General features: G+C 41.3%; 1 protein-coding gene across 3 annotated transcripts in view; it reads left to right on the top strand.

Moving 5' to 3' along the window:
- LOC145346793 (ALS2 C-terminal-like protein) overlaps window positions 1-11,680 on the top strand; it is an 86,506-nt gene extending 74,826 nt beyond the window's left edge. For all 3 annotated transcript variants that reach the window (XM_080194527.1, XM_080194525.1, XM_080194526.1), the window contains exons 21-27: window positions 475-531; window positions 963-1,139; window positions 3,135-3,177; window positions 7,219-7,280; window positions 7,642-7,791; window positions 8,933-9,029; window positions 11,395-11,680. In XM_080194527.1, the coding sequence (XP_080050653.1) occupies window positions 475-531; window positions 963-1,139; window positions 3,135-3,177; window positions 7,219-7,280; window positions 7,642-7,791; window positions 8,933-9,029; window positions 11,395-11,451 (643 nt within the window). In that variant the 3' untranslated portion in view covers window positions 11,452-11,680. The remainder of the gene's footprint in view (window positions 1-474; window positions 532-962; window positions 1,140-3,134; window positions 3,178-7,218; window positions 7,281-7,641; window positions 7,792-8,932; window positions 9,030-11,394) is intronic.
- The last annotated feature ends 3,472 nt before the right edge of the window (window positions 11,681-15,152 follow it).

Genomic DNA, 15,152 nt, shown 5'->3' with positions numbered 1-15,152 from the left:
ACTGATGCCTCACAGCGCCAGACACCTGGGTTTGATTCCCAGCTTGGGTCACCATCTTTGCAAAGTCTGCACATTCTGCCTGTGTGGGTTTTCTCCAGATGCTCCCACAGTCCGAAAGATGTGCTGGTTAGATGCATTCGCCATGCTAAATTCTCCCTCAGTGTACCCGAACAGGGGCCAGAGTGTGGTGACTAGAAGATTTTCACAGTAACTTCATTGCAGTATTAATGTTATACATATGAATAATAAATAAATTTTAACTTCAAATCAGTTTGACTGAATGCTTCTGAGCTACCAGGCAAAATTTTCTGACCCCCCGCCCCCGGACAGGATCATCCAGTCCCGCCGATGTCACATTAGTGGCAGGGCTGGAAAATACGTTGTCGGGTTTAAGTAATTCTGATGGACTGAGTTCTAAAGTATTGGCTTGACTGAAGGAGATCTTAGTAAGCCTTTCTATTAATTATTTTCCAGCCATTTCTTGCCCAAGTCACTGGAGAAAGATGATTCTTCCTCCGAAAATGCAGCCAGGTAAACCAGATTTTAACATTTCTGTCTTTAATTGGTAAACCAACTGGATAGACGATGAAAACCATTGTGTGTCTTTTTGTACCCACCTGCTAACACAGTAGAAAGTTACTACTCTTTAATTTGAACAAATGGCTAATAAAATGATGTGCATTGCTCCCAACAAAGAATCTGATGAAACAGTATTTAACTGCCTCTTCAATAATTTCTAGATTTTGCTTTCCCTGCCTTTATCAGATATTGATCATTCTGAAGATATGCTTTTTAACAGTTCGTCCTGAACTTGCATTGTTTAAAAGTTTGTTATGTGATGTATTAAATAATTCCATTACAGCTTGAAGGGTTAATTCTCACCTTTGATAGTTATAATGCATGGGCAGATTCTGAGAGAGGGTGACATTTCCATTTACTATTGAATCTTTTTGTGCCTACAGAGATAATTTAAATGCTTACACAGTGACTCTCCCCCTGATCTTGCCACGATTCTATCCTGATCTCTTCATGTTGTACATGCTGTACCATGAGGTAGAGGATTCTATGTACTGGAAGGGAATACTGTACCTGGAACTTTTCTCTGACACTAAACTGTTGGAATTCCTCGAGGTACAAAAGTAAGTGTGGAATATTGCAACAGTGACTTTTCTCTGAAGGTGTTACATAAAGTGGCCTTTGGGTGTTATGACTGGGTATGAAGGAGTGTGTGTGTATTAACTAACCCACTGCTCAGGTCTCACTTCAGTTTAAAAGTTAGATTAATTCACTAAAATGACCAGTTGTTTGCCTTCACTACTGTTACCCAGAATCTAAGGCCAGAATAAAAGACTTTTTAAAATCCGCCTTCTTCCAACAAGAAACAAAATTAGTCCGGTTTAGGTTGGTTGCCCATGCTAAATTGACCCTAGTGTCAGGGGATTAGCAGGGTAAATATGTGGAGTTACAGGAATAGGGCCTGGGTGGGATTGTGGGTAGTGCAGATTTGATGGGCCGAATGGCGTCTTTCTGCACTGTAGGTATTCTATGAAAGTTACTAGTTTATTATGAAACCAGTATTGTCAAATAGAAAGACAAAGCTTGTTAACATACAATAGGAAATACGATCGTACACTAATTACTCTTGAGATTTCCTAAGTGACACAAACACAACGAAAAAAAATCAGCGGTTAAGAGGCAATGGTTCAAGAGAAAAGGAAGAATGGTGGTGTCCTGGAAGTGGTGTCTAGGTTATACAGTTGTTCTCTGTGCTGATGTGTGAAAGAATTGATAACTCTTGCATGCGTTTCTGGCAGTCTTGAGAAACACTTGCAGGTAACCTAATCCAGCATGTAGAGCAACTGAGGAGCAGCTAATATTCACTTTTGGCTTTGGAGTACAGAAAGGCTGCTGTCTTCTTTTCACAAGCTGTTGATAATCCTTAGGGCAAGACCAAAACTAGAGCCAGCTTTTAAACACAATTTTCTAGGCAGGGCTTTTTTCCAGAGCCATAAACTACCACGTGAGCACGTTTGTACACTAGGGTCAAGAAGTTTCCAGCTTTTTTTTTAAACTGCTTAATCATCTCTTCTTGTAAAAGGAGGTTTTTTAAATCTAGGAATAGTAATCAGAGTCCTGCATTAACTTTTTGAGGCACAAAGTCTTTCAAAAGACAAGTGCTTCCAGAAGAGAAAACGCTGGAAAATCTCAGCAGATCTGGTCCTCTCCTTGCAGATGCTGCCAGACTTGAGATTTTTCCAACGTTTTCTCTTTTGGTTTCAGATTTTAGCATCCGCAGTAATTTGCTTTTAACAAATGCTTCCAGAATATTTAAATAAAAATAATCTTCCTGCTTATTTTATCACAGTTATTTATGGGCTAATATGGCAGAGAATGTCTGCCATGATTACTAACAATATCACTGTACTTCAAAAGTTGTTTAACGTGTGAAACGCTTTGAGAAATCATGTGAAGTGAGGCTATGCAAATGTAAGTGTTATTATTATTACTGGGATGTATTGTGAGGATGAATCTTGCCCAAACTCCTGACAAAACTAGAACCAGTAAGAAGTGCTATGTATTGAGTGATGAGTATAGCTCGTCTCCTGACTCTCCAACCTATAAGCTACAAGTCAGGGGTGTGGTCAAGTACAGTACACTTGACATTGTAAATATCCATTTGCTCCTGCAGTGCTACGGGATGAACTGAAGCAACCCGTTAAGGTTTCTTCAGCAGTGCCTCTCAAACTTGCAACTTCCATCATCCCAAAGGAACAACCACACCACCTTGTTCCACTCTTTTAGTCACAACCAGTTTGACACGGACATACATAAGCAAAATACTTAGCTTGCTGGAAATCTGAAATAGAAACATAGATATGTATTGCTACTGCTTGCATTATCAATACTGAATTAAAATCCTGGGACTTTGTGCCTGATAGCATTGTAACAAGACCTTCACCGCATAGCCTTTCCTCTTGAGCTGATGTAATCTATCATCAAGTTCTCATGGGCAACTAGGTTGGGCAATAAATGCGGACCTAACATCAATGCTTAGATATCAAGAATAGAAAGTAACCAGAAATAAAAATGCCTTGTCCTGAATAGCTTTGATTGTCTCCTTGTTTAATTCACAGGGATCTGTGGCCTCTTCAAGACATCCACCTGACAAACAAACAGGTTAGAATGTAAACTTTTACCTCTGAGACCTGGATTTGAGGGAATTGAATGCAAATATTTTAACTATAAAGAAGTTTGGATCAGTCCCGGTCTTGTTCTTGCTGACTTTGGGGATGTGCAACATATGCACACAATTCTACTTATTCATAGTGGCCACATGGATGGCTGGTAATGAAAGCACATTGCATTAGAGTTAGTGTAAGTTAAGTCACACTGGAGCTGATATTCAGATGCACGCACACCCACTTAGAACAAAGAAAGTTACAGCAGAGGAACAGGCCCTCTGGCCCTCCAAGCCTGCACCGACCATGCTGCCTGACTTAACTAAAACCCCCTATCCTTCCAGGGACCACATCCCTCTACTCCCACCCTATCCATATACTTGTCAAGACTCCCCTTAAAAGTCACCACTTCCAGTGCCTCCCCTGGCAACAAATTCCAAACACCCACTACTCTCTGTGTAAAAAAAAAATCTACCTCGTACATCTCCTTTAAACCTTGCCCCTCGCACCTTAAACCTATGCCCCCTAGTAATTGACTCTTTCACCCTGGGAAAAAGCTTCTGACTATCCACTCTGTCCATGCCCTTCCAAAATCTTGTAGACTTTTATCAGGTCTCCCCTCAACCTCAGTCGCTCCAGTGAGAACTAACCAAGTTTCTCCAACCTCTCCTCATAGCTAATGCCCTCTGTACTAGGCAACATACTGATAAATCTTTTCTGTATCCTCTCCAAAGCCTCCCCATCCTTCTGGTAATGTGGTGACCAGAATTGAACACTATATTCCAAGAGCAGCCTAAGTAAGGTTTTATAAAGCTGCAACATGACTTGCCAATTTTTGAACTCAATACCCCATCCGATGAAGGCAAGCATCCCATATGCCTTCTTGACTACCTTCTCCACCTGCATTGCCACTTTCAGTGACCTGTGTATCTGTGCACCCAGATCCCTTTTCCTATCAATACTCTTAAGGGTTCTGCTATTTACTGTATATTTCCTGTCTGTATTAGACCTTCCAAAATGCATTACCTCACATTTGTCTGGATTAAACTTCATCTGCCATCTCTCTGTCCAAGTCTCCAACTGATTGTGCTTTTGTATTAGGAAAATTCAAATGTCAGTCCATTATTTTGGAGATGGGGAGAGAATCCAGTTTAACATCAGTTGCGGGCAGGTTACTACGATCTATTGGGAGATTGAAGGACTGATTTAGTTGGCTTGAATTTGCAAAGAATAGGTCACATCTGACTACTCTTGTTGAATTTTTAGAGGTCAATAACATGATGGAGAGGGAGTATCTCCTGACATCTAGAAGGGTTTAAGAACATTTTAAGGTGGTATTCAGTAAAGCTCAGCACAAAGCAAAAATAAGCCTATGGAATTGGGGGTAATGTTGTGATAAGGGTTTTAATTAATCAGGGTTGTTAATTGATTGGGATAAACTAGGACCCTTCTCTGATTGGAAAAATATAGTAAAAAGTCTGACAACACCAGGTTTTAGTCCAACCTATTTATTTGATAATATACTCGCAAGCTTTCGAGGGGTTACCCTCTTCGTCAGGTGAATGGAGAGTTCTCGAAAGCTTGCGAGTATATTATCAAATAAATAGGTTGGACTAAAACCTGGTGTTGTCAGACTTTTTACTGTGTTTACGCCAGTCCAACGCCGGCATACCCACATCATGGAAAAATATGAGAAGTGGTTTTCCCAGGGATTTGCAGCCACAGCTCTTCATATACATTCATGACTCAAATATAGGAATAAGAAGTTGCTTTACAAATTTTGAAGATAAAATTATAAGTTAAGCGGAACAATAAGTTTTGTAGATGGTAGGTGGAAGTTACAAGACCTAGTGAGAGGGAAAAGCTTTGGCAGATGGAGTTCGCAGCGGGGAACTGTGAGGTCATCCACTTTGAATCTGAGAGATGGAATAATCTCTATCAATTAAGAGTCAAGGAGCTACAAAAGAGCAAAGGGATTTAAGATGATCATGTAAACAAGCTTGTAAATGTTAAGCACACATACAAAAAGTAATCAAAAGACTAATGGAATTATATCCTTTTATCTCAAGGGGTTTAGAATACAAAAGGAAAGAAAGTGATACTTCAGTTGTGCAGAGTCTTAGCCAGATAAAATAGCTAGCACTGCATTCAATTTTGGGAATCAAACATAAATATATTTGGTACAGTAACATAGAAATTAGAAGCAGGACTGGGCCATTTGACTCTTTTGAGCTTGCTCTGCCATTCATTTTGATCATGGCTAATCATCAAATTCAATATCCTGATCTCTTTCCTCTACCACTCATATTTCTTGATCCCTTTAGCTCCTAGAGCTTTTTCTAATTTCTTCTTGAAATCAGACTACGTTTTGGCCTCAACTACATTCTGTCGTAGTGAATTGCACACATTCACCACTCCCTGGGTGAAGAAATTTCTCATCAGTTCAGCTCTAAAAGGTTTACTCCTTATCCTCAAACAATGCCTCCCAGTTCTGAACTTCCCCCACCATTGGGAACATTCTTTCTGAATCTACCCTGTCTAATCCTGTTAGTATTTTAAGTTTCTAAGATCCCTTCTCACAGTTTCTCACTGTGCTAAACTCCAGCTGCATACCATTCAGAAATATAGTTGCATTCCTTTAGTATCATTAGTAATTTTTGCATGTTACTTTTCCTTCAAGCTCTAACCGACTTAGTCTCTCCTCATATGACAGTCTTGCCATCCTAGGAATCAGCCTGACAAACCTTCTCTGGATGTCCATCCTCAGATAAGGACACCAAAACTGCACACACTACTCAGGTGTGACTGCACCAATGTCCTATACGATTGCAGCAAAATATCCCTATACTCAAATCCTCTTGCTATGAAGGCCAACATACCATTTGCCTTCTTTAATGCCTGCTGTACTTTCAGTGACTGATGCACGACGACACCAAGATCTCGCTGAGTGTCCACCTCTCTCAATTTACACCCATTCCTATTATTGCTACCAAAGAGAATAACCTCACATTTAGCCACTTTATACTGCATTTGCCATGCATATGTTCACACACTCAGCCTGTCCAAATCACGTTGAAGCAGCTTTGCATCCTCCGCACAGCTCACGCTCCCACCCAATCATCTGCAAATTTGGCAATAATACATTCAGTTCCCTCTTCCAAATCATTAATATATAATTGGGGTCCTAGCACAGATCCCTGTAGAACCCCACTAGTCACTTACTGCCAATCAGAAAAGGAGCAATTAGTGCCAATTCTTTGCTTCATATCTGCTCACCAGCTTTCTATCCATCTCAAGACATTGCCTGCAATCCCATGTGCTTTAACTTTACATAGCAGCACAAACTTACCTGAATAATACTGGGGCTTAAAAGATTAAGTTATGCGATCAGGGTGCATAAATATGGAATTTATTCCATTTGAGAAGATTGGATATTATAATTAAAATGATTATTAAAGTTACTATTTTTGATTTAAATTTAGAAGTATTGGCAACCTTTTTTTTGTTGTTCATGGCATGTGGGCTTCACTGTTTGGGGTAGGATTTTATTGTCCATCCCTGAGGGCATTTCAGAGTTGACCATATTCATTTGGACCTGGAGTCGCACTCAAGCAGGCCAGGTAAGGAGAACAGATTTCCTTCCCTAAAGGAAGGACATTAGTGAACCAGATGGATTTCAACTATTTCGTTAAAATTTTAATTCCAGCTTTCTATTAAATTCAGATTTAACCACCTGCATTGATGGGATTTGAACCTGGGTCCCCAGAGCATTACCACAGGTCTCTTATTTACAAATCCAGCAAAAATACCACTACACCACTGCCTCACCTATGGGGATGAGAGAGTGACTTATTGCAGACATATGTAGCTGATAAAGCCAAGGGACACTTTTGACGCCCTCCCTATCCCATGTCACCTTACAGCTGGAGGATTTTGTTTGACAGAAGCTGGGATTGTAATGGAGAATAAACTTGATGGTGGATCAACAGTACATGTTTGTACAACACTAAGAGTGGAAAATCTTGTGTTTTGTATACAGAGAATCTCTGTTGTGAAAGATGTCTGCTTCACTTCTGCCATCTTGTGTTTCCAAAAAATAAGGTGAGTGCTGGGAAAGAAAGGATGGTTTTATTTAATGTGCAGTACTGAAGTGATAGCATGATGTGCAGCTTCATACCATTCAGAGAAATATAGTTGCATTCCTTTACTTTCATCTTTAGTGATCTTTGCATGTTACTGTTCCTTCAAGCCCACCAAATTCATCACAGTCCTGATGTGCCATGTTCTTTAATATTGAAAGAAATGGCTCCAAGTTTTTTTTTATCCCCTTAATAGCTGGCATCCGAGAAACCCTGTAGCCTCACTAAGAAATAGAAGTAAAGGTAGGCCGTTAAGCCTCTTGCATCGGTCGTAAAAATACTCTCAAAAATATAATTTGGCAAATATAAAACTCTCTCCACAGTACTACAGCGGACCCTCAGGATAAGCTGGACACTCTCATGAAAACTTACCATGAGATTGAGAGCACGGTGACCCGAGTGTTACAAAGGCAGTACATTCTCTCCATGGATGATCTACTGCCGCTGCTTGTTTACGTGGTTTCCAGGGCAAGGTAAGAGGCAGACGTTTCATAGCATTATGATGAGCTGAATGAATCATTACACCTTTTGAGAAGAAAGCATCATTTTGAAATACCATTGACTAGTTAACATTTTTTAAAATTTAAGAAAGTAGGACAAAGCACATGATCATTGATATTAGATGGTGGGATGGGGAAAACTATTTTCCTGATGGGCTGAGTGACCTTCCCCATAAGTTTCCAATCACTTGTAAAATGATTTGTGAACTTTCACACCCATTAGCCTATCCAGAAGTTATTTCCATCCATTAACCACTGATCAGCCTTAACAGGTTTGAAGATTCTTTTTCCTATTTTAACTGGTGTATCTTGTCCTATTTCCAATTGTTAATTAGAAATAATGTCCCAAAATAATATTTAGAATGAGATGAGACATTTCATTGCTCAGAGGATTTTGTCTTTGGAGTCCTCTGCCTCAGAGGATTGTGAATTAAGATTGAGATAGATTTTTGTTCTGTCAGGGCGATAAGTGATGTGGAGAACAGGAAGGAAAATGGAGTTGAGGCAGAAGAATGACCATGATCATATTAGATGACAGAGCAGGCTTAAAGTGCTGTACGGTCTATTATTCTATAGACTTCTCTTTGTAGTTTTGTCCAGTTACTTAGAAAGTTTGAGACAGTGTAGAGGGAGCTTTACTCTATCTAATCCATGTTATCCCTGCTCTGGGAGTGTTTGAAGTAATATATGGGGATATTTGCTTTGTATATAACTATTGATGCAAATAACCTGGGACAGTTTGGGACAACATTGAGGACCTTATGTTGCATCTGATCTAGAAATGTTTAATCAGTCTCTCATCCATACTTTAACTAACCTGGGATTGTTCAGCAAAAATAAATGGGCCTTCATTCACACTGGTGGGATTCTCAGGTCCCCCTCATGCACCCTTCTGCCGTGGATGCATGGGATGGCTTCAATGGGAAATCTCACTGACAGCGGAGGGACCAGAGGATCTTGCCGCCAGCAAATGGTACGCTGTCTCCTGTTGCTGAGAAAAAAAGCTGAGGGGAAGCCAGAGAATGTCACCCATGTATTTACGCATTACAGTCATCCAGCACTAAACTAAAACAAAAATGATTCAAATTTGACTTTTGTTTTCTTTTCACTATAGAATCCTGCACTTGGGTGCAGAACTCCATTTAATACGAGACATGATGGATCCTTCCACTGAGGGTGGGATGAATGACTTCTTGCTTACTGCTCTTGACGTGAGTTAATAAAGATGGCATAGCCTCTCTTAACAATCCTTTCTGGTGGTCTGAAACTCAATGTAATTAATATGTCTCTTGATCTGAAATTGAATAGTGTCCCATATGAAACGATAGACAACCTTCTTAGGCTGGGATTTCCTCTAATATCGGTATGACCTATTGCTGGCGGATGGCCTCTGATTTGCCCACACTGTCATCAAATCAGAAACTTCATGATCCGGATACTATTTCTGAAGTCCGCTCCAGGGCTTAGCTCGTTAACCCGAAAACGATCTTCACCCAGTTGCATCCCCTGGCATTAAGCTGGTGTTACTCTGGAATCACTCTCTTACACTCTAACTGCCACACTCACCTCCGAGCTCCCCGGGAGTACGGTTCACCATCTTAGAGCAGTTGTGCTTCATGATGCCATTCTGACATAATGCTGCTGAGGATGGATATTTTGATGGGGGTGGTGGGGGGTAGCAGTGATTATGGCACATGGGCCTGATTAAATTCACACAATTATGAGGTTTCCAAAATTCAATGCCGGGAAACATAGTCCGCCACTGATGGAGGGGACAGTTGCTCGCGTCGCTGGACCCACCCAACTCAAACGGGAGTGGAACATCCTGGTCTTGGTATAGAATTTTTAAAAGTCGGGGTGGACTAGGTAATCCGTAGTTTGAGAATTTGAATTTGGTATGGATTGTGAAACTTCCAGATTGTTGTAGGACAGCACTCCCTCACTACTGCGATAAGTGTTAGCCTAAATTGTATGTTGAGTTGGGTTGAGTTGTATGTTAATCTAAATCCACAGCTTTCTTACTCTGAGACAAAAGATTGATATTGATGTCTGAATGTAATGCATGCACACACATTTGAGAGCTGCAGAGACAAAACCTCTCTTTGTGCAAGTGGATATATACACAATCTACAATTTGATACAGAGCATGTACTGTGTCATTAGAGGACCTATCCTCTGGAACAGACATTCAACCAATGTCCAACAATGCTTATGATTTGAAAGGAATGATGATTAGAAAAACAATTAATTTTATTGTTTATCTGCCTAACAATCACCAATAATACCAGATAATTCATTTGTTCCCTTTCGTGGGCTGTTGCTATGCTAAAGACGTTTATTTATTTGCCTGCAAATCATTATATTTCAAGGTAATTGTGTTTCTCTCACACATTGTATTTCATGACCTCAGGCTGTGCATTTTTAAATTGAAGTCACGGTTGTAGAAAAGGTAGCAGCCAGTTTGTGGTCAGCAAAGTGCCATAAGTGCAATGGGATGACAATTGTCAGATTAATTGTTACGTGTGCTAGAGGGATGGATGTTGGCTAGGACATGCAGAACTTGACTGGTCTACAAACAATATCTTGGGATCTTTTATATCCATCTCAAGGGCCAAATACTTAAAGTTTGTTTATTAGTGTCACACATAGGCTTACATTAACTCTGCAATGAAGTTACTGTGAAAATCCCCCAGTTGCCACACTCTGGAGCCTCTTTGGATACACTGAGGGAGAATTTAGCATGGCCAATGCACCTAACCAGCATATCTTTCAGACTGTGGAAGGAAACCAGAGCAACCAGAGGAAACCCACTCAGACAAAGGAGAATGTCTGAGCAGAGTCTGCACAATGACCCAAGCTGGGAATTGACCCTGCACTGTGAGCAGCAGTGTTAACCACTGTGCCTTAGTTTCATGGCATCTTTGACAGCATAGCACTCTGAAATGCCACCTTTGAATATGTTCAAGTGTCTAGTCAGAGGTTTAAGCATGGAAACAGGCCTTTCATCCCAACTTGTCCATGCTGGCCCTTTTTTTAACCCTTAAGCTAATCCCAATTACCTGTGTTTGGCCCATATCCCTCTGTACCATGTAACTGTCTGAATGCTTTTTAAAAGACAAAATTGTACCTGCCATTATTAGTACCTCTGGCTGCTTGTTTCAGAGACTCACCACCCTCTAAGAAAAAAAAAATGCCCCTCTGGACCCTTTGGTAGCTCTCTCCTCTCACTGTAAACCTATGCTCTCTAGTTTTAGACTCCCTGACCCTTGGGAAAAGATATTGACTATCTAGCTGAACTATGCCCCTCGTTATTTTATAGGCCTCTAATTTACCCCTCAGCCTCCCATACGCCAGAGAAACAAAGTCCCAGTCCATCCAGTCTCCCCTTATAGATTGGGAATTAAACACACGTGTTTCCTTCTGGTTCAGAGGTGAGTGTGCTATCACTGAGCCAAAGCTAAACTTGGGGACATTTCTCAGGGGCACCTTGTGAAAGTAATTTTAATTAACATGGATAGTTGTTGCTGTAGCCTGATACAGTCTATCTTCTAACTACCTAATCTTGTCTCATTGCAGTCTTGCTACCAGCACATTCAAAAAGAGGAACTACGATCCAGGTGTTTGCCTAAGTGATGTCGACCAACACAAAGGGAATCCTTTGGCCCAGGAAAGCAACACTACAGAAATATAGAACAGTGAAAATTGAATACAATTGTAGGAGAGCAGTTCCTCCACTACTTCACATGATGTATAAATAGAATCAGGAAAAATCTGACTTACTCTCTGGAAGTCCCCCGAAATTGAAGTTTCACTTCAAGTGCATGGTCTCTCTTTAGCGATGGAAATTACCCAACTCTAAGTATAAGGTTATCATGAAAAGAGACAATGGTTAAGTGACAGGAAGTGAGGTAATAAATTAATTCAAAAATGGCAACATTAAAATCTTTCATTTTAATTTGTAAGGAAGTGATTCAGTAGCCATAACCACTATGAACTAAAGCATCAGCTCTGGAGTTTTCCCAGCCTAGAAGAGGATTTTGTTATTGGATGAGCTAAGAATGCCTTGGGCATTCTTGGGCATTCGCATGGTTTGTCATTTAAAAAAAACACTGAAATCTGCCATATTTAACTAATCTGGCCGGAGTATAATTCCAGTCCCACACCAATGTGATTGAAATTCCGTTGCCTTTTATATTTATTCTTGGGATGTGGGCAACACTGGCATTTATTACCCAAGAGAATGTGGTGGGCCATATGAGCAGAGATACATTCTAACCCTGCCAGCTTCTTAAAAGATCCAACACTTGTGTACAATTGGGTGCAATTCATAGCCTGTGTTATAAACTGAACGCTGCCACTTGCAAATATAGTGTTTCCACCATCGTTAGATCACTGGTGCACTCAAACTGCAGCATGACCCTGTTTCGCACTGAAAATTGCTCCAAAGTCCATTAATCAGGCAATGAATCCTTTGTAAATTTTGTTTCATTTATGAGTACGTCTTCATTGAACTAAGGAGTTCTAGTGAAGATCATACACCTTGCAATGTTTGCAGTTTTGATTTTATGATGATGTCTGAACTCATTAATTGAGTTGGAATCCCATTTAGATGCCCTCTGCACTGATCAGCATTATCTGGCAATGACTAAAAGGGATTGTGTTACAGCTGCTGTGCATTTTGCCAATTATTTTTCTATGCAGACTGCACAATGGAAAAATATTGGTTCCTTCAGCAGAAGTGATAGCAATTTGTAGAAAGTAAACAGGGCCAAATTTAAGGAACACAGGCTAGGGGAGATACTGTGGTCTGACCTAATTAAAATGGTCAATGTTCACCCTCTTGGTTATCCTGAATGAATGGTTAAGGCCAAAGCTGCAGGAGATCAGTCAGATTGAAGACTAAAAGAGATGATGAGACAAATCAAGTGACTATGCCTGGCCTTCAAAAGACTGCAGCTTGTGGGAGGATGTTGAGATGAAGGTGAGGAATTCCATAGTTTATACAAATGTATATTAGAGAAACTTAGGGTGGAATTCTCCCATCATTCCAGTGGTGGGTTTGGTGGCGGGTAGGAGTAAAGAACCTAGCAGGAGCCAAAAAGTCAGAAATCTGCTAGTGTAATACCAAGTAGTAATTTTCCCAATGACAGGTTGGTGGTCTTGTTGGCCTTTGTTTTGAACTCCAACATGCATTCATTTGCATCTCATAAACATTCACTAATACATCTACTTACCAGCATCCCGTCAGATCGTTCCACCTTGAGTCATATCAGTGGGAAATTCCGTTGGTCTAAAACCCAATTGCTAAAGAGTGGGATGGACAAGGCAATCTGCGGTTCACAAGGGATTTTTGTGCGAGTGCAACACTGTCATTGTGCTGCGCTGCTTCTGATGTACTGTTCAGCACTCTGCTGGGGCAGACTGGTTCTTGCTCTCTGTCTCCATGCTGAGCTGATCTTCATGGACTGCACAGTGCTGCTGGACCCATGGCTCCTCCTGTGCCACTGGAACAGATCAATGTTGTACCTGTGATTGGGAAGTACAAGTGGCTCCTTGGCACTGGTGCCCCACACTAGTGTTTTTCTGGATAGGACTGTGCTGCAGGACCCACTGTAATAAAAATCTGAAGTTTGACCAGGGATGGTGTGTGTGGTGAGGTCAAGAGGGAGGAGGTATAGCAGGGTGGGTTGGGGCAATGTAAAAGTCAGGCTCTGCATGGAGGTGAATGAGGATGATGAACAATGAGAGAGAGAGAGAGAGGGGAGGGAAACTGGACCCTGCCAAAACTGCATGAAAAGCTCACCAACCAGGGTGGTGGTGGTGTTAAAAGGAATAACATACTGGCAGGGGTTGTATGAAAACTCCAGAAGCACTGGGCACAGGACCAAGTGGGGCATGGATTACCTTGCAAGTGATGGCTCAGGGGGAGGGTGGTTGAATCAAGGAACAGATTTATTTTTCAGGCTGCTCACCTTTTCTCTTTGAGTTGCTGATACCCTGCATGGTGTGTGAAGACAGGCGAGTTGAGAGTGATATTTAAACACCAGTCCAGCACATTCATATAGTGCTAAGACCTTTTGAATCTGACAACTGACTGGCAGGCAAATCAGCTGACCCCCCCCCACCCTGCCCAGAGAGGTATATGCATGTACATAATTAATGAGGTTCCAAGCACAGAATCTGGTGTGGGATCTTGCCATTCTGGTTAGCGAGCAAGGTGCTGCTGAAGCCACATGACAACACGTTTAGTCTCAAAATGGGAGAATGCCACTCCGAAAAGACTGGAGGATAGCACATGTTGTCCCCTTGTTCAAGAAGGGGAGTAGAGACCATCCTGGGAATTACAGACCGGTGAGCCTTACTTCTGTTGTGGGCAAAGTTTTGGAAAGGATTATAAGAGATAGGATTTATAATCATCTAGAAAGAAATAATTTGATTAGGGATTGTCGACACGGTTTTGTGAAGGATAGGTCGTGCCTCACAAGCCTTGTTGAGTTCTTTGAAAGGGTGACCAAAGAGATGGATAAGGCTAAGGCAGTTGACGTGGTGTATATGGATTTTAGCGGCGTGTTTGATAGGGTTCCCCATGGTAAGCTACTGCAGAAAATACACATGCATGGGATTAACGGTGATTTAGTGGTTTGGATCAGGAATTGGCTGGCTGACAGAAGACAGAGGGTGGTGGTTGATGGGAAATATTCAACCTGAAGTTCAGTTACTGGTGGTGTACCGCAGGGATCTGTTTTGGGGCCACTGCTGTTTGTCATTTTTATAGATGACCTGATGAGGGTGTAAAAGGATGGGTTCGTGGATTTGCGGATGACACTAAAATCGGAGGATTGTAGACAGTGCGGGTGGATGTTACAGTTTGCAGAGGAACATAGAGAAGCTGCAGAGCTGGGCTGAGGGGTGGCAAATGGAGTTTAATGCAGAAAAGTGTGAGGTGATTCACTTTGGAAAGAGTAACAGGATTACAGAATATAGGGCTAATGGAGGGACTCTTGGTAGTGTGGATGAGCGGAGAGATGTTGGTGTACATGTGCATAGATTCCTGGAAGTTGGCACCCAGGTTGATAGGGTTGTTAAGAAGACGTACGGTGTGTTAGCTTTTATTGGTAGAGGAATTGAATTTCATTTCTGGAGAGGCGGGTGAATTGCAAGCTCGGGGAAGAGTGCAGTAATGGGCTGTCAAATCTGCTAATTGTATTACAGTTAGTGGCTTTGCATAATTATTGGGTTGCCACATGCTCTGGGTGAGAACATGATGGGACCCTATGGACAGACCAGGAGCATTGAAACTGGGTGCCAAAACCATTTTTTGGCTAATTCTTGAT

Source organism: Carcharhinus amblyrhynchos, chromosome 8 (assembly GCF_965287045.1).
Source record: "Carcharhinus amblyrhynchos chromosome 8, sCarAmb.v2.hapA, whole genome shotgun sequence".
Taxonomy (NCBI): domain Eukaryota; kingdom Metazoa; phylum Chordata; class Chondrichthyes; order Carcharhiniformes; family Carcharhinidae; genus Carcharhinus; species Carcharhinus amblyrhynchos.
The sequence above is the reverse complement of the archived record's forward strand: the minus strand, read 5'-3'. Positions and strand labels throughout refer to the sequence as shown.